This window comes from Sitophilus oryzae, unplaced genomic scaffold (assembly GCF_002938485.1).
Source record: "Sitophilus oryzae breed Bouriz unplaced genomic scaffold, Soryzae_2.0 scaffold_637_pilon_pilon, whole genome shotgun sequence".
Classification (NCBI taxonomy): domain Eukaryota; kingdom Metazoa; phylum Arthropoda; class Insecta; order Coleoptera; family Curculionidae; genus Sitophilus; species Sitophilus oryzae.
The window spans coordinates 2,353,582-2,381,233 of record NW_022147237.1 but is presented as its reverse complement, the minus strand read 5'-3'; the positions used below and the strand labels follow the sequence as shown (position 1 = coordinate 2,381,233).

Below are 27,652 nucleotides of genomic sequence, written 5' to 3'. Positions count from 1 at the left end.
GTTAATCTTATAAGTGGGATTTAACAGGATCTTTATTTGCTGGTAGAGGCATTTTCAGGGTATAATCTATCAAGCTATCTTTCTTTTTTTTTAAATATCCGGAAAACCATTACTCGTAGCGATTTTTACCAAGAAACATTTTTTACGTAAAAACGCCGTAAATGTATAGTTTTACGCAGTAGTTTTATACAGGTACGGACGAAAAGATATTAATCTTCAAACCTGTAAAAAATATCTAGGTGGTTCCCTCTACAAGTAGGAGACATATTGACATCTAAATCATATTTCTCGTCAAAAAACTCCGATATACCAATTTTAATCCAAATATTGACGTAACTTCAAAAATTATTTGGAAAAAATCGAAACAAAAATGAAACTTCTACAACTTGTATCTCCGAGTGTTTCTCCGAAACTAAGCCATTTTAGGACATACATTTATACGAACTTTCTTACTTATTTTTATCTGCAGAATATGCTGCCGAAATTTCCAAAATACATTTCGGACCACCCTATATTCTATATGATTTAAGTAACCGCAAACTACTACTTCAGTAGACTATAACTTCAAAGACCAAAGGCCAAAATAGTTAAATCCATAATACTTTATCAGATCTATAGCAAAATTTCAAAAAATATATTAAAATTTATTTTGCAACCATACCTACACAAAACGTAACGACTTTGATATATTAAACTATCATGTAGCTTAATATCTTAATTTTCCATCACGAATCAAAATTAGTATTGCCTAACGAGATTTACATATAATTTTTCGTTCCAATCGCGATCACGCTGCACCAAATCAATTCACCGATTTCCAATCTCGACCTAGACATCGATTCGAATCGCCAAAATAATTCGATTCTGGTCCAGTAAGCGAGAAGGGACCGATATAGAAAACAAATTCACCGTAATATCGGCTGCGCGCGGATCCTTTAATATCGTAGCGAGCATTAAAGATTCAGATAGCGAGAACGAGAATAGAAAAAAAGCGAAAATTACGGTATTGCTTTGTAGAATTCGTATTTAAACGGCAAATCACTTCACAGCGCGTTTGTCTCCGCGCTCCGTTCAGTTCTCGAACCTAATTCCCACGTAACAATTTCGTATTGAATTGTTGGTACAGAGGAGCTACGACCGTACGCTCTTGAAAAAGGTCGTCATAAGGTCTTTATTCTCATAAACGACCTGAAACCTATTTGAATTTATTATTAGTAATAAAGTTATGTCGTACTACTACGATTCAGAGCAGGATCAGGGAACGAATTCTATCACTTAGAAAACGTTAAGCGTTTTTAGGCGTTCAGGGTATATGATGTTAATTTTCGCTTAGCGCATAATAAGATGGGGTAGACAAAGAAAAGGATAATGGTTAGCACACGTAAAACGCATGGAAGAAATGAGGCTACCACGTATAGCTGTGGATGGGAAACCGGTGGGTAAGAGATAGATTCATTTGAAAAAAAACGGTAAAGAGAAAATATTATGTTTCCTTTTTCGAAATTTACCAGCCCTGAAAATATTTGCACTTGTTTAAGACTCAACCTGTATAGAAATGACGGAACTACCCTAATGCAAGGTAAACCAACGCAATGCAAGTGCCATAATGAAATGCAAATGCAAATATTGTTAAGAATAAATAATGAACTATAAAGGGGGCCCGCGAAATCTGGGGCCCTCCTTCGCGGGCCCCCCTAATAGCTATATATATAGAATATGGTCAGACCGACCCTGCGTCGATCCGTTCTGTAAATACGGGGTATCCGTAAACGATAAGGGGAAAAACTAAATTCTCTATATACGAGCAATTCATAAATAACGAGCAATAACATAAAAAATTAGGATAACATCCCGTCAATAAAAATTCGACAAATTTGCAAGTGGCCAATGTAATATCATTTGACTAGATTTCTTCCAGAATATAGAGCTTTATATTCTGGAAGGATTCTACCATATCTTCTAAGAGTTATAAGTTTAATTTTTAAATTATTTTCGTATTCATTAAGTCCAAAATGGTGCTACTTTAGTTCTTTAAAAATGCATTAAAAATTTATTCGATTTTGGACTTTTTTTTTTGCTTCTAGACCGACGATATTATAAATATATGGTTTGGTTTGGTAACAAATAATATTCTTATCTTTTTACCATATTAACGCATGGCTATACTTCCTACATGTGTACATATTTTTTGTACCGTTTTTTGCTCTCCTGTAAAATTAGGAATAATGGAGTTAGCAGTTCATCACATTTCACCGACGATATGTTTCTTTTATCGAGATTTACCAGCCCTGAAAATATTTGCACTTATTTTAGACTCATCCTGTATAGACTTAATTAAATAAGTTATGTTAAGAAATTTCAGATAATTTATGTTTCAAAAAAATTTAACAAACAAAAACAATAATAGATTCAAGGTTGTACGGCCGTAGTACCCTAATTGATTGGTTACTACTATATTAGCGACCCGTGAAGCTAGCGTAAAGAAAATAGCAGTGCGGAGTATTGCTAAAGTATAAGTCCGGTTATAAGATATTTATTAACATAATACCCGTACTTTCTACACAGCCAGATAAACACACACAAACGGTGAATTCGAATTGGTATATAGCCGTAATAGGTAGGGGATAGGCGGCGAGTATCCGTAGGTCTTAATTCCAGTTTAATTTTAAAGATGGTCAGCGACATATGCAGCTTTACCGTTAGTTGTTGACACTGTTTCATGACATTGTTTGAACCGTATTCGAGTTTATGTAATTGCGGGAAAACAAATAACTCTATTTTTATGGTTTGAATTGTGTTTGTTGTTTATCGTTTAAATGTAGATGTATTTTCATGTGAAAACTAAAATTATTAGTGTCTTTTGTTTAACTGGACTAGGTTACTATTAATTCTAATATTTCTTTGATACAATTTACCTTTGATAATCTATCATCACCGTTTTCATCATATACTGCTTTATTCTACAGTTAGTTACTCTGTAACATATTCTTCTTTCATTTGCGTTCATGTGTTTTTTTTGTTGTGCTATTTTAGTAATTTGGTTCCACTTTGTTTTCTAATGCCGAAGACATTCAGTAAATTCATCGTTCGTTCCATCGTATTTGTCCAACAAAGAAAGCCTGAACCAAGTTAACGAATTTAACATTGATACCCCAACAGAACTTAAAAGAAGCTGCAGAAATAGCAAAAGCAAGAGAAATGATAAAAGAAGGTGAAGGAAGGAAATGGAAGATGGAAATAAAATTACATAATATCACACTTTCAAAAATCAACAACAAATACCTCAACTCAAACATAATAAGTAATGTTGACATATGAAGATGATTTTTGCCAGTTGAGTTAGTTATTTTATGTAAAACTACATATCAAAATAATAGAACCACAGAGGATAATGTATAATAAAATGTAATTAAATACCAATCTATTATCATCCTATTCTACCGGGAGGTATTAGCACCTAAATGTGAAATAACATTTATTATTAGAGCATTCTACGAAATGAAAGTCAAGTTCGTACGAGAACCTTTTTTCTGCGGAAATCAATCGCGTGTATAGCTGAAACCTTTCCGCTATATTAAAATCAACTGTTAAAATATTCGTATTGCAATCGATAATTTCAAAGCGGGAATGGCGCCCCGTGGGGGGCCAGTTAGCCACAGACGGATTAAATAATATAAAATAATGTAGTTCTGAACTAATATCGCCGTAATAGAGAGAGGAAAAAAAAGGAACAAGAAGGAACGAGAACGACCGTGGGTAATAAATTCCTTAGTTAGAATATGCCATATTTTACATAAAAGCTAGGAAAAGGCCAGTGGTATGTGCATAGCTTGGGTTCACTTTTTATTTATTTCTTTTTTGTAGGTTGTAAGGTTATATTATTTACTTGACTTATATATTTGGATATGACAGATAAGTTACCAACTACCTACATATAACTTCAATTTTACGAACTTTTTCCTTCAGTATAACTACCATACAAAAAGAAATAATATAGCTTATAATGTTCTGTATGTAGTTATGTTAGTATAAGAAAACCAAAGACAATAATGATTAGATATATTTAGATTGACTTTATGATGTTACTCAAGAACGAATTTTAGATAGCACAAATTGGCTTCAGGATTATTTTCTCTCTTCAGTTAATAAATATAAAACGAGCCATAGGTTAGTTTAGGTTAGGTTGCTGGGATTTGGGATCCTTTTTGGTCCCTTCTTGGGCCCATTGCACCCTGTATTATTGTATACCAAACCTTCCTCTCATTGTTTCTGTTTAAAGCACTTCCGGCTCTTTGCAAAGTTTCCGATGTCGCTGATGTTGGCTTTTGCTGCTTCCTCTAGTTCCTCCAAAAAACCGTACCCTAAAGTTTTGTGGTTAACCCAACCCAACACAGCAACTGCTCCATAATTTCTTCTTCCTTTCCGCATTCTTTGCAGTAGTCGTCGTTGGAAGTCATCTAACGAAGTTTAGCCTTAATAGTTCAATTAAACGAGTCTCAAAATGCTTAGACTGATTTAGATTACTCTACAAGAAGATTGGACAAAAGTACATTCTTCTGGTTTTGACAAGTGTAAAAGGAGTGTTTTAATCAAGATAATACATGAAATACTATATGATACTATATTTAATAATATAATAATACTATATTTCATGTAAGTGTGCTTCATCTTATATTGGCGAAACCATAAAAGACTCGTATTGTTGACAATACGAATAAAGAAGTACCACAGATCAACATGCGCTACCACGAAATCATGTATTGCAGAATATCCATAGAACTATTAGTTACATAACCATTTTGGTATGAAACTTCTGTATGCTATAGATATATGAGCATATAGAATTTGGATATCAAAATTAGTAGTTAGCAGAAGTGGTTTAGGAGGAAATTCAAGTAGGTTTACTTGTACAACAATCATTCAACAGTATAGATATCAAGAACATGTGGAAGCTCTTGAATGCCTACTTGAATCAGTTGACGATGTAGCGATTTCATTACTCATTTCATTTAAGATTCTGTAGTAAGACCAACTAGTATTTAAGGTGCAGTTTTAGTAATGTTGAAGATCAAAAACAATGCTTGTCCATGAAAATATCTTATTTCCTCAGTAAATTTTATGACTAATGCATAACATGATAATAATAATGTTAGAGAGCTGATGATTAAATCTCTATGAAGATGATCAAAATTCCTCAAGTACTTCCAAAATAAATTTTTATACCAGGTTACTTATGTTTTAAATCCTTAACTTCGAAGATATTCTGAGAAGATGAATAAGATAAGCACCGATATAAAGGATATATGTGTGCATAAATTTTGGCCGGTGGTTTTCTAAACCCGAACGAGAAAAAAAAACAGAACATTTCGAATATAATTATGCGGGATGAATGTTTGTATGGGCGAAAAATGTGCCGTTTGCCAGGTATTGTGTCTGCGTGTATGTGTGTTGATGGAGGCGGTATCGTTTGGGTCAACGTTTGGCGCCTTCCCAGTGGCGCGGAGAAATCAGAATTATTTTAATCAAATAAATAACAACCATTTTTAATGTATTTTCTGTTAATATATTACGAGTAAATTGCGGTCTTACCATGACAAGACTTCATATTCAATCATTTCATATATTGTTATAACATTTAATGAAACAGAAGCTTCCCATGAATATTTATAAATACAGAATCATTTATTAACAAAATAATTCAAATTCAGTGTAAATTCTACATGTCAAATACATAACATTTTAGGGACAGTCTTCAGATTTACAGATTCCTTTAATCTACTTATTACTTTAATCTAATCTAGGGTAGTTTATGATTTAATTATCTCTTTATTAATCATTGCAAGCTTGTGAATTTAAAGACTGTTATTGACTGTGTTTTATGTTTTCATCATTGTTAGTTTACTAAAACTCTAAGACACACTGACGCACTGGTTAAAGACTTTTCTTTTTAAACAGTGTGTCTTGCATGTCCTCACGCATGGAGCTGAAACACTTACTTTGACAAAAAAGAACATACATACAGGTCATGCAACGGAAAATGGAAATGTCCATATTGGGAATTACACTTAGAGATAAAATATACCCAATCATACCATACCATCGAACAGGAGTAAGAGATGCGGTGATATCTGTCTTACATCTTTAATGGAATTGGGCAGGACATGTAGCTAGGATAACAGATGGACGGTGGACAAAGAGACTTGTGGAATGGAGACCAAGACACGAGGTCTATAGAAGCAGAGGACGGTCTCCTAAAAGAAGGACAGATGATATTAAGAGAGTGGCTGGAAACTGGATTCAAGTGGCACAAAATAGAAAGAAATGGCTAGAGTTAAGGGAGGCTTTTGTTCAGCAGTCGACGGAATAAGCTAAATGATGATGATGATGATGAGTTTACTAAAGTTATGAAAATATATCCGAAATCAATGTAGAACAATTATTGTAATTGAAATAAACATAGTAAATACAATTATTTCATACAGCATCGAAAAACACATCTTTACCTACTCGATTTCAATTCGAAAAATAACGTTTTCATTAAAATGCAGGATTTATGAGAGGAGGGTTAATCACCGCGACATTACAGATCTATTATGTCCCCTTTCTTGAGTTATAGCTCATCATACATTCTCAGGTATTTGACAAAAGCCAGTATTTGAGACGGTTTTACAGAGGTTAATCCCCTCTTTCCGATATCAGTTGTACGTAAGGTTTATAGCACGAATGGTTGTTTTCTCGGCGCACTCAATGATGAGGTGTACTGGTTAGTTTCCCTATTTCCCAACAGAATCTGTATTCACCGTTGTTTCTTAGCTTCAATCTACTGAGGTGTTGATTAAGGAGACAGTGTCCTGTTAAAAACCCTGTGACAATCCGAACATTGTCCTTACTTAAGTCAAGGAAAATCTTTATTTTTTCTCGGTCGTAAGTTGTGAGCATTTTCTTCGAACGAACGTTTTACAGTAATAAGTGCGGTAAATTGTTTTTTACTTGACTATGTAATACCGTCCTTATATTTTTTTGTATCAACTGCCATATAGCCTTGTTAGTTTTCTCCATAACTTCAATTTTCAGTACTTATCGGGTCCATTTTATATCTTTTAAAATAAGTAAATTTCTTTAATACAGTTGCATTGTGTGGATGCCCAAAGCAAATTTGCAACCAAATTCATACTTTATGTAAGTACCTCGGTCAGTACTGACAATATTTTTACCAGTAAATACAATAGTATCCAAAACGTCCATAAGCGGATTAAAAAATAGTCAATTATTTGGAGGCACAGGTTTTATCCAAAGAGTATGAAATAACATATTTTACGTCATTCGTCCGCAATTAACTTTTACAGTATACTTTTCAAAATTCCTGGAATAAACATTACAGTCATACTGTAAAAGTTTATCTACCGGACTTATAACGCAAATATCTGCTGGGAATAAAAGTTCCATACACATTTACTTTTTTTCGTAATCGATATATATTTACTAATATATTTAAATCGTTTCAATAAATTATTACATGAATTTAAATTGTAATAAACCAGGATATCGATAACAGCTTACACGGCAACCGGTAAGCCACAGCCTTCGAGAAAGTTACAAAATGAGAAATATGTCGCAAAGTAAAATGTCCTTCACCTTTATTTTTACCGTACAACGAACCATTGCCAACTGATTTTTTATATGGGAAATTGCTCTCTATTACTACTCGCTAATGAGCTGAAAATTATATAATAACTTTAGCCTTATTTCAGTTCGACCATTGGTAAATGATTACAGAAATAGATAGTTATTGGGGCCAATTTAATTATGTTAATTACGAAAATAAATTAAATGCGAGCTTAGTAGGTTTTTAATATCAGAATTTCTGTTTATTGAAAGGTTTCTTCAACCTATAGCTTCATTGAGAACCTCGCAATTAGTGGAATAAATTAGTGATTTCCATTAGTGTAGAATTTTGTTCCTTTAATTCCAATGTAATCATTCAGAACGTTAAAATTAGTGGTAGTCTTTTTCAATTAGTAGGAAAAGTTAACAAACTTTTGACTTTTCCACATTATACTTCAAAATTTGCGGGGAATGTCATTTTGGCTTTTGATTACTATCCGTCATGAGAAATTCTGGTTAAAAATCAAAAGTTGATTGTTTTATAAGCTAAACATTAGGCTCTTTCTATGGATACAACTGACTACCGCAAGCTGTTGCTAGGATATTCTATTAATTTTAATTGTGTTTTTTAGACATTGCGAATGATCGTAAATTAAAAAGTATAAAGTGTATTTGAAACCACTCATTTATTCCACTAAGGGCGAGGTTCTGAATGGAGCTTATGAATTTAACATTTTCAAAATAGATTTTACATTCTGTGTAAATTACTTACAATTGTTATAATATCCCAATTCTTTCTCCTCTCTCTCTAAAATTAGGAATAATGGAGTTAGCAGTTTTTAACTTCACTTAACTCTATATCTTGAGGTATTCTCTTCCAAACCTATTGTTGATTGTAGATTTTATGGGAAGGGGGGAAGTTAATCACCGTGACCTTATAAATCTATTGTGTATCCCTTTCTTGAGTTCACTCATTATACAGGCTCAGGGCTTTGACAAAAGCCAGTATCTTAGACGGTTTTACAGAAGTTAGTTCTCCATCTCCGATATCAGTCGCACCATAGTTTATAGCACGAATAGTTGTTGTCTCGGCACACTCAGTGATCAGGTGTTCTGGTCTTTTCAGATTTTTCCTAAAGAATCTGCATAGCTTCTTTCTACTGAGATGTTTTTTGAGTGTCCTGTTAAAAACACCGTAAAAATCCGAAGATTGTTCTTACTTAAATCAAGGAAAATGTTTGACTTTTCTCGGTCCTCAGTTCTGAGAAATTTCTTGAGAGTATCTTGGTCTCGTCCATTAAAGGATTCGGATTCCAGGTTCTGCTACGAAAAGTTTTTTTCCACTTGGAAAGATGAATGAAAGATTATTCTTAACATCACTAGTCTCACCGGAAAACAGAGTGCAGACGGAAAAGGTTTCACCAATCTGAATAGGCATCTAAAGCTGATGAGACTGACGGATGAAGCTATTATGTGTAGGTTCTGCCAATCTAAAAAAGAAACGACAGACTACATTTTATGTCGGTGCGACAGCCTGGCAAATGTGCGGTTCTCGGTAATAGGTAATGATAGGCCATTGCCAGGGAGCTACATGGAGGGTTCAGTTTCCAAGTTGCTAAACTTTGTGAAAAGGATAGGACAGAAGAGGACCACAATAGAGATATATATACCTGAGAAGGTCGCAGTGGATCAGGCCGAGAGCCACCTCTAGGAATCTAATCTAATCTAATCAGCAAATATCAGCAAGTTACCACTACTATTATATTGGGACTGTCACGCATGAAATTGTATGAAATATAGGTCAATTAATTGAAGATCATAACAGGTACCAAATTAATTGACCCAAACTTCTGATCAAACCTCGCGACGGCGATGACGCATAGCGGGATCCGGCCCTGACCCGCATCTCTCGACAATTTAATTGCCGCCGTCAATATTTTGACAGCAGCCGAATCAAAAGCGACACGGTCATTATCTCCGATGCCGCCCGTCAACCTAACCTCTCTCTAATTGCCAGTTATTTGCCACGACAATGAGCGCTGCCAGTCCGCATCAATTCGGTCATAAAGTCTTCATCGTCCTCGTTTAGACCTTCATTTGTTATCCGTTATTAATCGTGGCCGGTTATTTACTCCCGCGCCGCTAGCCTTCGCCGCGTTGCCAACTTGGTCGATATTTCCTTCCACCTCAGTTTATTATCTTTACTTCTTATCTTCTAAATCTCTTTAAAAATCTCTTTTAGCTTCTCCTATTTATTTACATATGGGTTTATTATATTATATGGAGGATATTTTCATTTTCACTATCAGGTTTCTAACTTCCCCACCTTATCTCTTCATTTATCCTCTTCCAAAGCTTTTTAGAATGTTTTTGTTCTGTGAATTCACTCTCTACAAACTTTTATGTGTCCCCCCCCCCTAGACTACCTTATGTGGACTCACTAGACCACTTTCATTTTAGCCTGATGATTCTAATTAAATTTTTTGAGGAGATTCAGTATTTATCCATTTTCTGCTCCATTCCATTTTAGCTCTTGTGCCCTTGAATCACTATAATATTTTTTGCAATGGTTTCAGTCTTGATGATCTCATATATTATTTAATATCGATATTTTTGACATTTTAGTTGCAGATGTAGGTATAACTCGTGGTTTTTAGATAATGAACTCTCCAAGTTCCGTTACATGTACGAATTAGGTAAATGAAAGAAAAAACTGGTTTTATTTGAATGAACTTTTATTTATAAATTTCCGTAAATATTATTTAAATTTTATGTGTCTGGCCTTTTAATGTGTTTCGCGTAACATGACTAATATTATAGGAAACCCATTAAAGCATATGGTCATAAAGTTAATAGGAAATACATTTTCCAATATTTTGTTATGGTACTCAGCAAACTATTCTTATTTAAAATGGAGGATGTCAAAAGTTAACACTCAAATATCAAAAAATACTAAAGAAAACTCACTAAAGTATCTGTTTCATCTTATTTATTTAGGTAACTTTGTTCTTTGTACATTCTATCCTTATCTAATATTTAGAAATTGAAAGAACAAACCTTAAGATGTATTAGAAATGGCAATAGACACGGAATTGAACAAAAAGTGTTTCAAGCTGATCGACTGAATCAGATTACAAGTTGCTGATATACACGTAGTCCATGTCGTCTGAGGTGGAACCCTGTATTCTCAGAGCAACCGACACACTTGCCACTCAGCCCAAAGCCAGCCATAGTTATACAATATTACATATTCGTGGAAAAAAAGGAGCACGATACAACGAAAAATATATCCTATTTAAGAAATTTAAGAAAACGTTTTGGATGTAGCAGTGCCGAATTTTTTTTTTTTTGAACTACTGCAACTACTTCCTGTATTCAGCCTATTGTGTTTGTCCCTTTCTAAGTCTGCAACCACTCTACTAACCCTGTATCTTGCAATAACTTGTACAGGTCCTTGATAGGGTGGGAGCATAGTTCCTCCGGTTCTAGTCTTGCTTTCCCAAATAGAAAGTGTAACTGGCTATCCAGAACGTCGCGGTAAAGACTTTTTTGATATAGGCTGAGCTTTCAGTTTAAGAGATAGCACTTGTACAGGTAGCAAAGGGATCTGTTATAATCCACACTTTATTCCTGCTAAGCATTAGTAGTTCTTTAGAGTTAGGTCCTTGGATAAAGGCCTTGCTATGCCTCTCTATGTCTCTTGCTATGACCTTGTTTGTTCCTCCAGTGGACATTCTGCTTTTGAGTGATCTAGAGTTTTACTGCAATTGGGTCATATATTTGGGTATCCCCAGTACTGATTCTGGACTGATCCATGCTTTGCTAGTTTATCGGATTCGTTGCTTTGAATACTGATAAGGCCGGGGACCCAGCATAATTTAATTCTATTCCTTTCTGCCAGAGCTCCCAGTTCATCCAGACAAGTCTCGACTATACCTTTGGACTCATAAGCGCCTTAAGTGCCGCATGACCTCTGAACTGCCGAATTATTAGCATTCGAGTTGTTATTAGATTCGACAAAAATGGAAATGGCCCATTCCGAAGAATAAGCGGCAAAGCATTGGCAATGCGGCAAGTATAGAGCGTGCATTCGGTAATGGTCCCGGTACGGAGGTCCGGCATCATCTTCTGGCGTCGGGCGTCGTCGGCATCTTATTTGCGTTGTTAAAAAATGACCGGCCGACTTATAGAAATAAATCACCTCGGCGGCGGCGGCGGTCGAGGCGGTCTATCACTAAAAACCATGAATAATAATTGTGAGCATGTGAACGGGTACCACCAAGGGGACACCGCGGGCCGTCTGTACCGGGCTACGTCGGAAAGTTGCTTACCGATCGGATTTGCATAATATTTTAATTAGGAATGGGAAATGTTATGGATGATTACAGAAACGCGATGATTACGCAATATACTTCTATTTCCAATTGTAATTAGAGTTCATAGTCGATGTTATAGCAAAAAGCAAAATAAAGATTTGGTGACGCGAGAGGAAAAGTGGTAAGGACAACCTACGTAGAAAAAATCGTCCGATTTAATTGAAACTGGGTATGTCGATAGACTGGACCAAGGCCAACTTGACCGTGTACGACACGTGTCACGGTGTCAGTTAGTTTTGACGTAAGAAACGTCAAAATTTGATGTCGTCCGATCGCAACCAAGTTTGGTGGGTAGGCTATGTGAGCGACGGTGCACGCGGTCCCACCATGCAAAGTTGGATACGACGTTGACGATATTGAAGAAAAATGTGAGTCGATTTCGGCATAATTGGAGACAATTTTTCTTAAAAAACGTTATACTATCACAATAAAGGTAGAGACTTCAAATCTGTTACAGAAGACAATGTTGGACCTGCATTGGAAAACGGAAATTTAAAGTGGCTGTGTTATTCAAAATTATAATATTGTTATCAGCCAACCAAACATTGAAGGGTCATTTTCTTTTATCCAATGCAGGTGCCACAGTCTCATGAATGATGACCAACAAATTTCTTACAGTGTGAAAAAGCCTCCATAACAAGTCAAAAGTGTCACATCGTGCATCACTGAGCGATCCTTTCCTAACAAATACAGGAGTTAATCAGGGATGTCTTAGCGTCTCTTCTACTCAACATATTCATGGCAGCGCTCTCCATTATAGTGGACAGCAAACTGCAGGAAAGAGGATTGGGCATTAGATACAGATACGACAGCGGTCTGTTTAACATAAAAAGACTCAGGGCAAAAACACGTACACAATTCATCACGGAACTTCAATTCGCTGACTACTGCGCTCTTACAGCAATTAGAAGAAATGTAGAACACATATCGGGGCATAGGAGGGTTTGGCCTTTAGCTTAATATTGATAAAACTAAAATCAAGTGCACTTCCTCGGAAGATCATAACAATGCTATAAAGATCGGAGAAGAACTATTGGAATATGTAGCGGAATTCAAGTAACTCGGCAGTTTTATTTAGGAAAAGGCCAATATAGACTCTGAAATTCAGCACAGGATTAGCAGCGCCTCAAGAGAATTCTGGAAATTAAAAGACAGGGTTTTCTACAATCATGACTTCAGCACAAAAACGAAACTTGCAGTGTACCGAGCAATAATAATCCCGACCATGTTATATGGAAGCGAAATCGTACCGTACCGCCGACACACAAACGCATTAAAAAAGTTGCAACGGAGACACCTTAGACAACTCTTGAGAATCAAATGGTTTCACCATGTCTCAAACGTATCGGTCCTTTTTGTATCTAATTGATAACAGCGAGTGGTATAACTATCAGAACCGTCGCGTCGTTGTTGTGTAAGTTAGTATGAAAGTAACACATAATAATTCTATTTCAAAAGAAACATAGTCTACCACTTTTAAACAAGGTTTGGTTGTACCTATTAGTGATATTTTCCTAATATTTCAGTGAAACCTATTACAAAACGCATATATATTACTTATTACCCGTATTCATTAACCAACATTCTATCGGTTTCAGCCCCGTAAAACGAGCTTATATGTGTTTCGGTCAATTTCCAGAAAGGAAAGTCCGAAATCACTTTTCAATTGGCCGGTTGCTTTTGACGAGTGGTGGAGCTTTGAGGTCCCGCCGAAATTTGCATACATTTAAATCTCGACCGGGGCCCGACAGCCTTAAAAAAATAATCCCATTAAGTTTTGGACGCTTTATTTTTACCGACGACTTAGCGCCCTGTAATAAAAAAAGATCAAGCGTGAGATGAGTCGAACAGGATCGGGCTCGGCCCGATGATATGGACCGTTAAATAGTTGAAGGTTTCGGTGGTTTAGGGCAGCTGAAAGTATTACTAATATATTGTCTTTATACAGCAAGATATTAGATAGGAGAATGAAAATAAACATTATTATTACTTTTTAAAAGAAACTACACATTATTTGGTATCTTTAAACAAATAGAGGGATAATGGTATCTGCTGCTAGTGATGAGCAGATGCAAGACGAAGACCAATAATCCTTTGGTCTTGGTTTTGCAGTCTAATAAGTAGACTTGGTCTTAGTCTTTCTGGGTACAGTCTTGGTCTTCGTTTTGCTGCAAGATTCTTGAACTTCTTTATAGATTTTTACTATATTTCATATCAGTTAAACTTTTAGTTACGTAATCAAGAGCGCGACTTTTATTTTCATTGTTGCCAATCATTGACATAATCGGCTGACGAACTGAAATTTAAATTTCGCCCTGGGAATTTAGGTGGTAGCTGTGCTGTAAAAAATGTCAAGTTGCTGCATTTATTTATTTATGTCCTGACATTGTCATTGGTTTTTACACTTTAGTTTTGTTTTACGAGTTTTTGGTTTAAATAAATAATGTTATACTTTAAGCTTAAAAATGTTTACTAGTAGACCTTACAGTCGAACATTGTTCTTTTTAGATCCTCTTTTAGTGCAAAGTGGTACAAGATAGCTTAATAGCCGTAAAAAATTCATCGCAACTTTATTAGAATATTTTGAACGGGAAAGCGGTAGTAATGGCTTTATGTCCCTTAAGTGCCGTTAAGTAGCTGAGTTTTGTTGATGTAAATAATAACTGTTTATATATTTAAAATTAATTTATTTTTGTTTCCTAAAATATTTTGATTAAAAGAATATATTTTTTAAAAGTGGGCAACGCTGTGCCGGTCAAGCTTAATCACGTGACTAAAAGTTAATTTGATATGAACTGCCGATGTACGTTCTACATAGAAAATATTTAAATATATAGTATATTAAGCAATTTAATGCATATGAAACTTCAAAGGAAGAAACAATAAGCATTGATTCCATTAACATTTTATGGAGAAATAAGGCAAACATTATTTAACGCATTAAATTAAAACAATTATTGGTTTATACTTTCCCATAGTTTTTCTTAATAATTCTATACTTGATTGCTTTAGGTTAGGTTAAGTCGTTGGTGTTTGGGATCAAGTTTGATCCTTCACTCGGAGGCCTTAGGCCCCATTGCGATACTCCTGTGTACCAAACCTTCCTCTCATTCTTTCTTTGCACTAAAACAGTTCCAGCTCTTTGCAAAGTTCCCGATGTCGCTGATGTTTGCTTCTGCTCTAGTTCCTTCCAAGAAACTTGTCCTAAAGTTTTAAAGCGTTGGTATTCCAGTGCCGGACAGTGGCACAGCAGGTGCTCTATGGGCTCTTCTTCCTCACCGCATTCTCTGCAGTAATCGTTGGAAATCGTCCATCTCACGAGGTTTACCTCCGTGGGGCATTTTCCTGTGATGACACCTACAATTATACGTACTAGGGTTTTTTTGTGCTCTATAGTAGTTGTTTTGTCTTTTTGCTATCTACCACTGGTTCATTGCTTTACTAAAACTAAAAGAAAATCTGATGTATCTACTTCTTTATTGGATTGTTTGTATACCCTTTAATCATCATTTATACCTGGCGAACCTACAGTATGAAATTAAATTTCGTCGATTATTCATCAGTCTCAACTAAATCTTTTGAAGTTATATTAACTAGTTTTTAGTAGTTTTGGTTAGAACAAACATAACAAATTTCAGTATTGTATGGCTATCATGCAATATTAAAAATACATCTGTGGTTAATACTTGTTCAACAGTAAAATGCCAAACACCTAATCTGCAACATTAGAAAAGAGAATTCCGATTCAATTATTGTTTATCTAGAGATGAAAAGAGAATACATTAATTCTCTTTTCATTTCTAGATTATTATTTATTGAATAATTTAAATTATCCAACAAATTATAACTGGGGTTACGTGTATTTAAAAGTAAATAAAGGTTAGTCGCGTATAAATCTTGTTCATCTTGTCGGCCCTCGATGCCGACCTGATCGACATGGCGGTTAACAATTTTATAATGCGATGTTATATATTCGAAGCGGGTTTTTCGGAGGATATAGCGGGGCACCTGCCACTTTTCTCCATGATTAAACTTAAGTGATACGTCTGAGGCTGTTAACAATAAAACAACCATCTGGCTAGCAGTTCAGCACGCGCTTCTAACTACTTGCCTAAGCGCGGCGCTGCAGCGTTTGCCTGCTACTAATTTTGCCAAAAAAATAAACAAGAGGAATGTGTTGGTGTTTTTTTCTTAGATTAAACTAATCGGTTTTGTTTTGGCAAATTTAATATTTACTATGTATGTGTGTATACATAACATACCTACTAGTAGTATTAAAGGATTATGGTAAAGTTTATTTATCTATTTTATGAGAACTACTTTTACCTGCGTGTATTTAAAATATTTATTTTCTTAAATTCCATTCTAATGTTATGTGAAAATATACATTGGGTTAATGTAATCATAAATAATTCCATCGTTTATAAGAATAAATTAATAAATCTTTAAACATTTTAGAGTGGGTGAAGTTGTAGAATGTATTAACATGTGTGATATAAACCAATTATTATTAAAACGTTTATTGTAAGATTATTTTTTAAGTATAACTGATTGAAAATGGTTGAATAAACTGAGAATGCTGATGATGATGATGATATACAGGGTGATCCGAACTGTATTCTGGAAACTTCAGAAGCATATTCTGCAGATATAAATAAGTATAAAAGTTCGTATAAAGGTATGCCCTAAAATGCTTAATTTCGGAGATACAGGGTGTAGAAGTTTCATTTTTATTTCGATTTTTTCCAAATAATTTCTGAAGTAACGGCAATGTTTTGATGAAAATTAGTGTCTGGGAGTTTTTCGACATGAGAAATTTGATTTTGATGTCCATAATATGACTATATTCATATTTTCATTTGGTTTGAAACTTTTCGTCCGTACGTGTATAAAACTACTGAAAAATATACATTTACGACTTTTTTTACGTAAAAAAGGTCTCTTGGTGAAAATCGCTAAGAATAATGGTTCTCGAGATATTTGGAATCGAATTTATCAATACCTGTCATCATTGACATAAATTAAACATGTTAACTAAATAGTTATATTAGGCTGAAATCATAAATTTGAAATGTTTTTGTGCCAAAAGTTCGACAGAAACTGTTTTATTATCATTTTTTCGAAGCAAAATTTATGATCAATTTAAAAAAAATAAAGAGTTCCTAAATTTATCATTTCAGTCATGTCTACTGAACATGTTCATTTTTTGTCAATAATGACATGTATCGCCATTTTTACCAAGAGACATTTTGTATGTAAAAAAGTCACGGATTCAGTCACTATTTTTTCATTCAGTAGTTTTATACATGTATGGGCGAAAAATTATTACTTTTCATATCTCATATGTTATGAGTCATATTGACATCAAAATCAAATTTCTTATGTCAAAAAACTCCCGGACACCAATTTTCATCCAAATATTGTTGCTACTTCAGAAATTATTTGGAAAAATCGAAATAAAAATGAAACTTCTACACCCTGTATCTCCAAAACTAAGCATTTTCGGACATACAAAAAAAAACAAAAAATACGCGTAAATAAATGGTTTTAAAATTATTGAAGACCGATGGAATGTTAACATTCCTTCCAGAGATAAAGATACAAAATTTCGCACGGGTCTCCTCTGGCAACTGACCAATTGATGGACGGTCGGGGTTGGTTAAAAACGGCCTGCCCTACACGAAAATAAATAAAGAAAATACACTACGCGGCCGATATTTAATTAATCGGGAGTGTTCATTTACATGAGTTTAATTTAGTTAGCGAGGGGGCGTGGAACGCAATCTCTTCCGATCGGCATTCCGATCTAATCGAGATGAGTTATGCGTGGACCGGCCCTTAAAATAGATTACGCGGGTTATTGTATACCGGGCTTAAGTCAAAAGTTTTCGCTGAAGTTCTGTTGCATTTTCTCCTTAAGAGCCCATTCCACTAGTCCGAAAAAGTAGTAAAATAAGCGTTCGGTATTTGAGTCCCACTATTGATGTTAGGTATTTCTGATATAAATTCTGTTTTATTTACGATGTGTTTATTTTTTCAGATGACTGGAAAACGATCAAGAAGCTTTAAATGCGCCGTTCACCACAGAGATCGAGAGGTATCGTCAGAGAACGATTTTCATTTGCTCTTGGTCGAACCCCCACTTTTTCGGAGGTAAATATGAATTATTTTTGATTGATGATTACAAATTATAAATTAGTAATGCTTTCTCTATTAAAGATGTTCTGAAATATTTAGCCACGAAAATCTAAATAATTACATTGTCTAAGCAAAGACACTTATTAAACACTGCCTTGTAGAATATAGAATGAGTAAGAGGGGGGGTTAATCACTGCGACCATAACTGACAACAGTTCTTCCTCCGAGGGTACACACCCTTCCACGGTTGGAGTTTGACCCTCCGTGCCGCCCTTAACAGTCGAGGAGCTTGCCTCCGGCTGAGGAACCCGTGAGGTGGAGGCTGGCGGATCTGTCTCCATTTTCTCCACCTCTTTAACTTGATAACTTTAACTAATACCGGTACTGTCCCGTATCTATAATAGAGGATATGTCCCTCTTTCTCTATTGCCGCCTTGGATTTGAGGTCAATTCCTGTTGTGAGGACCATGACCCTCCTCCCTCGAGTTGATGACTCACCAGCTCAATGTCCTTACATTGTTCTGACCCTGGATAAGGCTCAGCAGGTAGGTGGTGTTTTCCCCGTTGCTCCTCGGCAGAAAGACCGTGATGGCCGCCCCTTTAGGGATGTTTTCTCCCTTCACTGCAACCAGTTCCGACCCTTGCCAATTTTTAAGCTTAGGCGCGATTTCCAACCAATTCGCCGATTCTTGAGATACACAATCTATGAGGATCATGCCCACCCGAAAGTGTATTCCCGCAAAACGGCAGCTGACCCACATTTTGTATATCCTTGTGTTGCGATCCGATCGCCACTACTTCGTCCAGTATAGCCTCTTCTAGAGATATTTGCTGGTCGGTGGTCAGAGCAACCTCTGGGAAATCCTTTGGCAGCACCGCCATTTTCACTTGTCCAGCAATAGCGGCAAAGCTGGTGATTCGTCCCTGCTTGCCTCCCGGTGTTGGACGGCTTTCCATCCTGGCTTTTTTCTCTCCCTGCCGGAGAAGAGGTGAGAGACTCGTTCCCTCTCTTGCCCTTTGATGGAGATGAGTCAGGTTGTTTCTTGGTTTCTTTACTCTCCCCTTTTTGGAAGAGTGTTTTTGTTGCTTCTGCTGGAGCAACAAAATCCTTCGTGGAGCAGTCGGAGGTATCTCCGTGCTTCTGCTCCGCTAAGACCTACTCTCAGAGGATCGTCTAGCCCGCCTGGTTGACCCAGGCCTGGTAGACACTGCCTTTGAAAAATCATGTTATTATTGTGTGTTGGGCAGTTACTCTAGCAGATATGGTTTTAAGTCAAAAAGTTAATCTCTACCATGATCAATCAAAGCAACAATAGCCGATAGTTCAAAACTTAAAACCATCTCTATTAGAGTAAATGTTAATAAGCAATAATAATAAGACTTTTCAGTGACAGTGGCGTTACAGAAACAAAAAAAACTATTTTATAAGTTTGTTGATGAGGACCCAAAATAAATGCTAAAATTGCTGTAAAACGTTACTGTCTTATTTAAAAACGTCATTGTCTACATTCAACAAAAATAAAGCTATTGAGATGAATCAAATGACAAACTAAATCAAATTTTCTGCTAACTTAAATGTCATCAACCATTAACCGCTCTAATATATTGTTAAAAAGCAAATGTTGAGGGACTCTTTTTGAATTTATTTATAGAACTCTCCAAAAATAGGTGATCGACAAAAGTCAGGATAAACATCGTTCAACAGAAGTTTTCTAATTAATGCGCTGTTAAAAATAATGATATCGAATTAGGTCACCTTGTTTTTGGTAAAGTGTGGCTGGCACGGAACTCCTTCAAGCCTAAAATGCCTAAAACGTAGAGTTGATCGATACAGCTGAATGTGGATATTTCTAAGTAGATAATGGGTTTAGAAGTTCTAAGAATAGTTATCCATTTTCGGTAAATTACAAACCTAAAATTGGGATATTTTAAAGGTAAATAAACTATTAAGGAAATGTTTAAAACCCTTTTTTTCTTATATTAAAAATAAAAAAAAAAAAAAAAAAAAAATGATTTGTTTTTAAAAAATTTAGTTGTAATAATGCCTTAATTTCGAAGATATTTAATCATTTTGGAATTGCTAAGTGGGCGTCGTCGGCATCTTATTTGCGTTGTTAAAAAATGACCGGCCGACTTATAGAAATAAATCACCTCGGCGGCGGCGGCGGTCGAGGCGGTCTATCACTAAAAACCATGAATAATAATTGTGAGCATGTGAACGGGTACCACCAAGGGGACACCGCGGGCCGTCAGTACCGGGCTACGTCGGAAAGTTGCTTACCGATCGGATTTGCATAATATTTTAATTAGGAATGGGAAATGTTATAGATGATTACAGTTAGGCATCGCAATATACTTCTATTTCCAATTGTAATTAGAGTTCATAGTCGATGTTATAGCAAAAAGCAAAATAAAGATTTGGTGACGCGAGAGGAAAAGTGGTAAGTACAACCTACGGCTTAGAAAAAATCGTCCGATTTAATTGAAACTTGGTATGTCAATAGATTGGACCAAGGCCAACTTGACCGTGTACGACACGTGTCACTGTGACAGTTAGTTTTGACGTAAGAAACGTCAAAATTTGATGTCGTCCGATCGCAACCAAGTTTGGTGGGTAGGCTATGTGAGCGACGGTGCACGCGGTCCCACTATACAATGTTGGATACGACGTTTCGTTTACATCTTCATCAGGGTGGGTTTAAGGTTTTGGTATTGAAGAAAAATGTGAGTCGATTTTGGCATAATTGGAGACGGGCTGCGGCGAACCTATGCCTCTAAATGGACGAAATAATCAGAATTTCTCTCTTAAAGAACATTATACTATCACAATAAAGGTAGATCTGTGACAGAAGACAATGTTGGACCTGCATTGGAAAACAGGGAAATTTAAAGTGGCTGTGTTATTCAAAATTATAATATCGTTATCAGCCAACCAGACATTGAAGGGTCATTTACTTTTATCCAATGCAGGTGCCACAGTCTCATGAATGATGACCAACAAATTTCTTACAGTGTGTAAAAACCTCCATAACAACAAGTCAAAAGTGTCACATCGTGCATCACTGAGCGATCCTTTCCTAACAAATACAGGAGTTAATCGGGGATGTCTTAGCGTCTCTTCTACTCAACATATTCATGGCAGCGCTCTCGATTATAGTGGACAGCGAACTGCAGGAAAGAGTATTGGGCATTAGATACAGATACGACAGCGGTCTGTTTAACATAAAAAGACTCAGGTCAAAAACACGTACACAATTCATCACAGAACTTCAATACACTGATGACTGCGCTCTTACAGCAATTAGAAGAAATGTTGAACACATATCTGGGCATAGGAGGGTTTGGCTTTTAGCTTAATATCGATAAAACTAAAATCAAGTGCACTTCCCCGGAAGATCACAACAATGCTATAAAGATCGGAGAACTATTGGAATATGTAGCGGAATTCAATTAACTCGGCAGTTTGATTTCGGAAAAGGCCAATATCGACTCTGAAATTCAGCACAGCATTAGCAGCGCCTCAAGAGCATTCTGGAAATTAAAGACAGGGTTTTCTACAATCATGACTTCAGTACAAAAACGAAACTTGCAGTGTACCGAGCAATAATAATCCCCACCATGTTATATGGAAGCGAAATCGTGCCGTAACGCCGACACATGAACGCATTAAAAAAGTTGCAACGGAGACACCTTATAGACAACTCTTAAGAATCAAATGGTTCCACCATGTCTCAAACGTGTCGGTCCTTTTTGTGTCTAATTGATAACAGCGAGTGGTATAACTATCAGAACCGTCGCGTTGTTGTTGTGTAAGTTAGTATGAAAGTAACACATAATAATTCTATTTCAAAAGAAACATAGTCTACCACTTTTAAACAAGGTCTGGTTGTACCTATTAGTGATATTTTCCTAATATTTCAGTGAAATCTATTACAAAACGCATATCTATTACTTATTACCCGTATTCATTTACCAACATTCTGAATTAACGTTAAGCGACTGCAACTATCGGTTTCAGCCCCGTAAAACGAGCTTATATGTGTTTCGGTCAATTTCCAGAAAGGAAAGTCCGAAATCACTTTTCAATTGGCCGGTTGCTTTTGACGAGTGGTGGAGCTTTGAGGTCCCGCCGAAATTTGCATACATTTAAATCTCGACCGGGGCCCGACAGCCTTAAAAAAATAATCCCATTAAGTTTTGGACGCTTTATTTTTACCGACGACTTAGCGCCCTGTAATAAAAAAAGATCAAGCGTGAGATGAGTCGGGCAGGATCGGGCTCAGCCCGATAATATGGACCGTTAAATAGTTGAAGGTTTCGGTGGTTTAGGGCAGCTGAAAGTATTACCAATATATTGTCTTTATACAGCAAGATATTAGATAGGAAAATGAAAATAAATATTATTACTACTTTTTAAAAGAAATAACACATTATTTGGCATCTTTAAACAAATACAGGGATAATGGTATCTGCTGCTAGTGATGAGCAGATGCAAGACGAAGACCAATAATCCTTTGGTCTTGGTTTTGCAGTCTAATAAGTAGACTTGGTCTTAGTCTTTCTGGGTGCAGTCTTGGTCTTCGTTTTGCTGCAAGATTCTTGAACTTCTTTAATAGATTTTTACTATATTTCATATCAGTTAAACTTTTAGTTACGTAATCAAGGGCGCGACTTTTATTTTCATTGTTGCCAATCATTGACATAATCGGCTGACGAATTGAAATTTAAATTTCGCCCTGGGAATTTAGGTGGTAGCTGTGCTGCAAAAAATGTCAAGTTGCTGCATTTATTTATTTATTTCCTGACATTGTCATTCGTTTTTACACTTTAGTTTTGCTTTACGAGTTTTTGGTTTAAATAAATAATGTTATACTTTAAGCTTAAAAATGTTTACTAGCAGACCTTACAGTCGAACATTGTTCTTTTTAGAACCTCTTTTAGTGCAAAGTGGTACAAGATAGCTTAATAGCCGTAAAAAAAATCATCGCAACTTTATTAGAATATTTCGAACGGGAAAGCGGTAGTAATGGCCCTTTATGTCCCGTAAGTGCCGTTAAAAAGCTGCGTTTTGTTGATGTAAATAATAACTGTTTATATATTTGAAGACGACAGGGGAAAAACGATCTAAGTCACATTTTCTTACTTTTGAGATAAATGATTTTGAAACTTTAAAGACTAAAGGAAAAGAAATAATAAAATTTAGCGAATCGTAAGAAGTTTTTATCAATAGTTAAATGTATAGACATTAACTGATTAACAGACAAAACAATTATAATTTGTAGCAAATTTGTTAGATAAAATAAAACTCGTATTCGCTTGGTTCAATGGAAAAGTGATCCAAGTCCATATGGAATAATTCTGTATGTGGTTACTCCGAGGATTACTCGTGCTGGAATAAAAAGAAAAATATGTCTTTATTCTCATTTTTATTATTAATATTGTTATTATATTCTCCTAATATTTTTTTATTTATTTCTTATTTTTATTATTATTTTTTTATTAATATTATTAGCATTAGATTATTTTTTACTTAGGAATGGCGATTTGTTTCTGATAAAATGAAACTACACTACAGACAGTTCCGTTATGGTTCCACTAGAACCCCCATTTCTAGAATTTAATTTCTTTGAATTTAAAACTAGTGAGACAATAGACATAATCAGACTTCTTTTCTTAGGCAGAAATAAAAGCAATATAGTTAAACTGATATTACTCACTATATCTGCATCGTTTAGATGAGCATTGTTTGACGCACAAGGCAAATTTGTTTAGTAGTCTTGCAGAGATTCATCTACGAACTTTTTCAAAGATTGTAACTGCTCATACTTGAGTTTGGGCAAAGGAATTAGGTCAGCATAAAGTTGTTGTGGTACTGAATATATAGCTATTTTTATTCACATTCTATGCATTGATATGTTTACAAACATGAAATATGGACTTGGATCGGTCTTCCGTGAATTCACGTGGACTTAGATCGCTTTTCCAAAGTATTAATATTTTAATCGCTGATTTTAATGGACTTAGATGATTATTTCAATGTTACATTATTCCTATTTTGGAACGGACGCTTGATGGGCAGTGTTATCTCAATTTCCATTTTTTTGGACTTAGTCCGTTTTTCCCGTGTAGTCTTCATTTATAATTAATTTATTTTTGTTTTCTAAAATATTTTGATTAAAAGAATATATTATATAAAAGTGGGCAACGCTGAGCCGGTCAAGCTTAATCACGTGACTAAAAGTTAATTTGATATGAACTGTAGATGTACGTTCTACATAGAAAATATTTAAATATATAGTATTTTAAGCAATTTAATGCATAAGAAACTTCAAAGGAAGAAACAATAAGCATTGATTCCATTAATATCTTATGTAGAAATAAGGCAAACACTATTTAACGCATTAAATTAAAACAATTATTGGTTTATACTTTCCCATAGTTTTTCTTAATAATTCTATGTTTGATTGATTTAGGTTAGGTTAAGTCGTTGGTGTTTGGGATCAAGTTTGATCCTTCACTCGGAGGCCTTAGGCCCCATTGCGACACTCCTGTGTACTAAACCTTCCTCTCATTCTTTCTTTGCACTAAAACAGTTCCAGCTCTTTGCAAAGTTCCCGATGTCGCTGATGTTGGCTTCTACTGATTCTTCTAGTCCTTCCAAAAAACTTGCCCTAAAGTTTTAAAGCGTTGGTATTCCAGTGTCGGACAGTGGCACAGCAGGTGCTCTATGGTTTCTTCTTCCTCTCCGCATTCTCTGCAGTAGTCGTTGGAAATCTTCCATCTCACGAGGTTTACCTCCGTGGGACAATTTCCTGTGACACCTAAAATATGCGTACTAGGGTTTTTTGTGCTCTAGTAGTTGTTTTGTCTTTTTGCTGGTTCATTGGTTCATTGCTTTACTAAAACTAAAAGAAAAACTGATGTATCTACTTCTTTATTGAATTGTTTATATACCCTTCATTAAAATATTGGTATAATATAATAATAACAAATGACAAATAAATAAAATTTACAAGTATTTGAATCAGATCATATGTACCTGGCGAACCTATAGTATGAAATTAAATTTCGTCGATTATTCAGTCTCAACTAAATCTTTTGAAGTTATATTAACTAGTTTTTAGTAGTTTTGGTTAGAACAAACATAACAAATTTCAGTATTGTATGGCTATCATGCAATATTAAAAATACATCTGTGGTTAATACTTGTTCAACAGTAAAATGCCAAACACCTAATCTGCAACATTAGAAAAGAGAATTCCGATTCAATTATTGTTTATCTAGAGATGAAAAGAGAATACATTCATTCTCTTTTTCATTTCTAGATTATTATTTATTGAATAATTTAAATTATCCAACAAATTATAACTGGGGTTACGTGTATTTAAAAGTAAATAAAGGTTAGTCGCGTATAAATCTTGTTCATCTTGTCGGCCCTCGATGCCGACCTGATCGACATGGCGGTTAACAATTTTATAATGCGATGTTATATATTCGAAGCGGGTTTTTCGGAGGATATAGCGGGGCACCTGCCACTTTTCTCCATGATTAAACTTAAGTGATACGTCTGAGGCTGTTAACAATAAAACAACCATCTGGCTAGCAGCTCAGCACGCGCTTCTAACTACTTGCCTAAGCGCGGCGCTGCAGCGTTGGCCTGCTACTAATTTTGCCAAAAAAATAAACAAAAGGAATGTGTTGGTGTTTTTTTCTTAGATTAAACTAATCGGTTTTGTTTTGGCAAATTTAATATTAACTATGTATGTGTGTATACATAACATACCTACTAGTAGTATTAAAGGATTACGGTAAAGTTTATTTATCTATTTTGTGAGAACTACTTTTACCTGCGTGTATTTAAAATATTTATTTTCTTAAATTCCATTCTAATGTTATGTGAAAATATACATTGGGTTAATGTAATCATAAATAATTCCATCGTTTATAAGAATAAATTAATAAATCTTTAAACATTTTAGAGTGGGTGAAGTTGTAGAATGTATTAACATGTGTGATATAAACCAATTATTATTAAAACGTTTATTGTAAGATTATTTTTTAAGTATAACTGATTGAAAATGGTTGAATAAACTGAGAATGATGATGATGATGATGACAGGGTGGTCCGAACTGTATTCTGGAAACTTCAGAAGCATATTCTGCAGATATAAATAAGTAAAAAAGTTCGTATAAAGGTATGCCCTAAAATGCTTAATTTCGGAGATACAGGGTGTAAAAGTTTCATTTTTATTTCGATTTTTTCCAAATAATTTCTGAAGTAACGTCAATGTTTTGATGAAAATTAGTGTCTGGGAGTTTTTCGACATGAGAAATTTGATTTTGATGTCCATAATATGACTATATACATATTTTTAACTGGTTTGAAACTTTTCGTCCGTACGTGTATAAAACTACTGAAAAATATACATTTACGACTTTTTTTACGTAAAAAAGGTCTCTTGGTGAAAATCGCTAAGAATAATGGTTCTCGAGATATTTGGAATCGAATTTATCAATACCTGTCATCATTGACATAAATTAAACATGTTGACTAAATAGTTATTAGGCTGAAATCATAAATTTGAAATGTTTTTGTGCCAAAAGTTCGACAGAAACTGTTTTATCATCATTTTTTCGAAGCAAAATTTATGATCAATTTAAAAAAATCAACAGTTCCTAAATTTATCATTTCAGTCATGTCTACTGAACATGTTCATTTTTTGTCAATAATGACATGTATCGCCATTTTTACCAAGAGACATTTTGTATGTAAAAAAGTCACGGATTCAGTCACTATTTTTTCATTCAGTAGTTTTATACATGTATGGGCGAAAAATTATTACTTTTCATATCTCATATGTTATGAGTCATATTGACATCAAAATCAAATTTCTTATGTCAAAAAACTCCCGGACACCAATTTTCATCCAAATATTGTTGCTACTTCAGAAATTATTTGGAAAAAATCGAAATAAAAATGAAACTTCTACACCCTGTATCTCCAAAACTAAGCATTTTCGGACATACAAAAAAAAACAAAAAATACGCGTAAATAAATGGTTTTAAAATTATTGAAAACCGATGGAATGTTAACATTGCTTCCAGAGATAAAGATACAAAAATTTCGCACGGGTCTCCTCTGGCAACTGACCAATTGATGGACGGTCGGGGTTGGTTAAAAAACGGCCTGCCCTACACGAAAATAAATAAAGAAAATACACTACGCGGCCGATATTTAATTAATCGGGAGTGTTCATTTACATGAGTTTAATTTAGTTAGCGAGGGGGCGTGGAACGCAATCTCTTCGGCATTCCGATCTAATCGAGATGAGTTATGCGTGGACCGGCCCTTAAAATAGATTACGCGGGTTATTGTATACCGGGCTTAAGGCAAAAGTTTGTGCTGCAGTTATTTTTGTCTGATATTATATATTTTCTGTTTAATTATTTTATATGGTTTTAACCTTGTCACTATTGATGTTAGGTGTTTCTGACATGAATGCTGTTTTATTTATGGATGTATTTTTTTTCAG

The 27,652-nt window shown here is 35.1% G+C and overlaps 1 protein-coding gene across 1 annotated transcript in view; it reads left to right on the top strand.

The window, feature by feature from the left end:
- Positions 1-18,138, top strand: part of LOC115887784 — a 299,678-nt gene extending 281,540 nt beyond the window's left edge. The window contains exon 5 of the mRNA XM_030907281.1: positions 18,022-18,138. Coding sequence (XP_030763141.1) covers positions 18,022-18,138 — 117 coding nt within the window. The remainder of the gene's footprint in view (positions 1-18,021) is intronic.
- Positions 18,139-27,652: the final 9,514 nt, after the last annotated feature.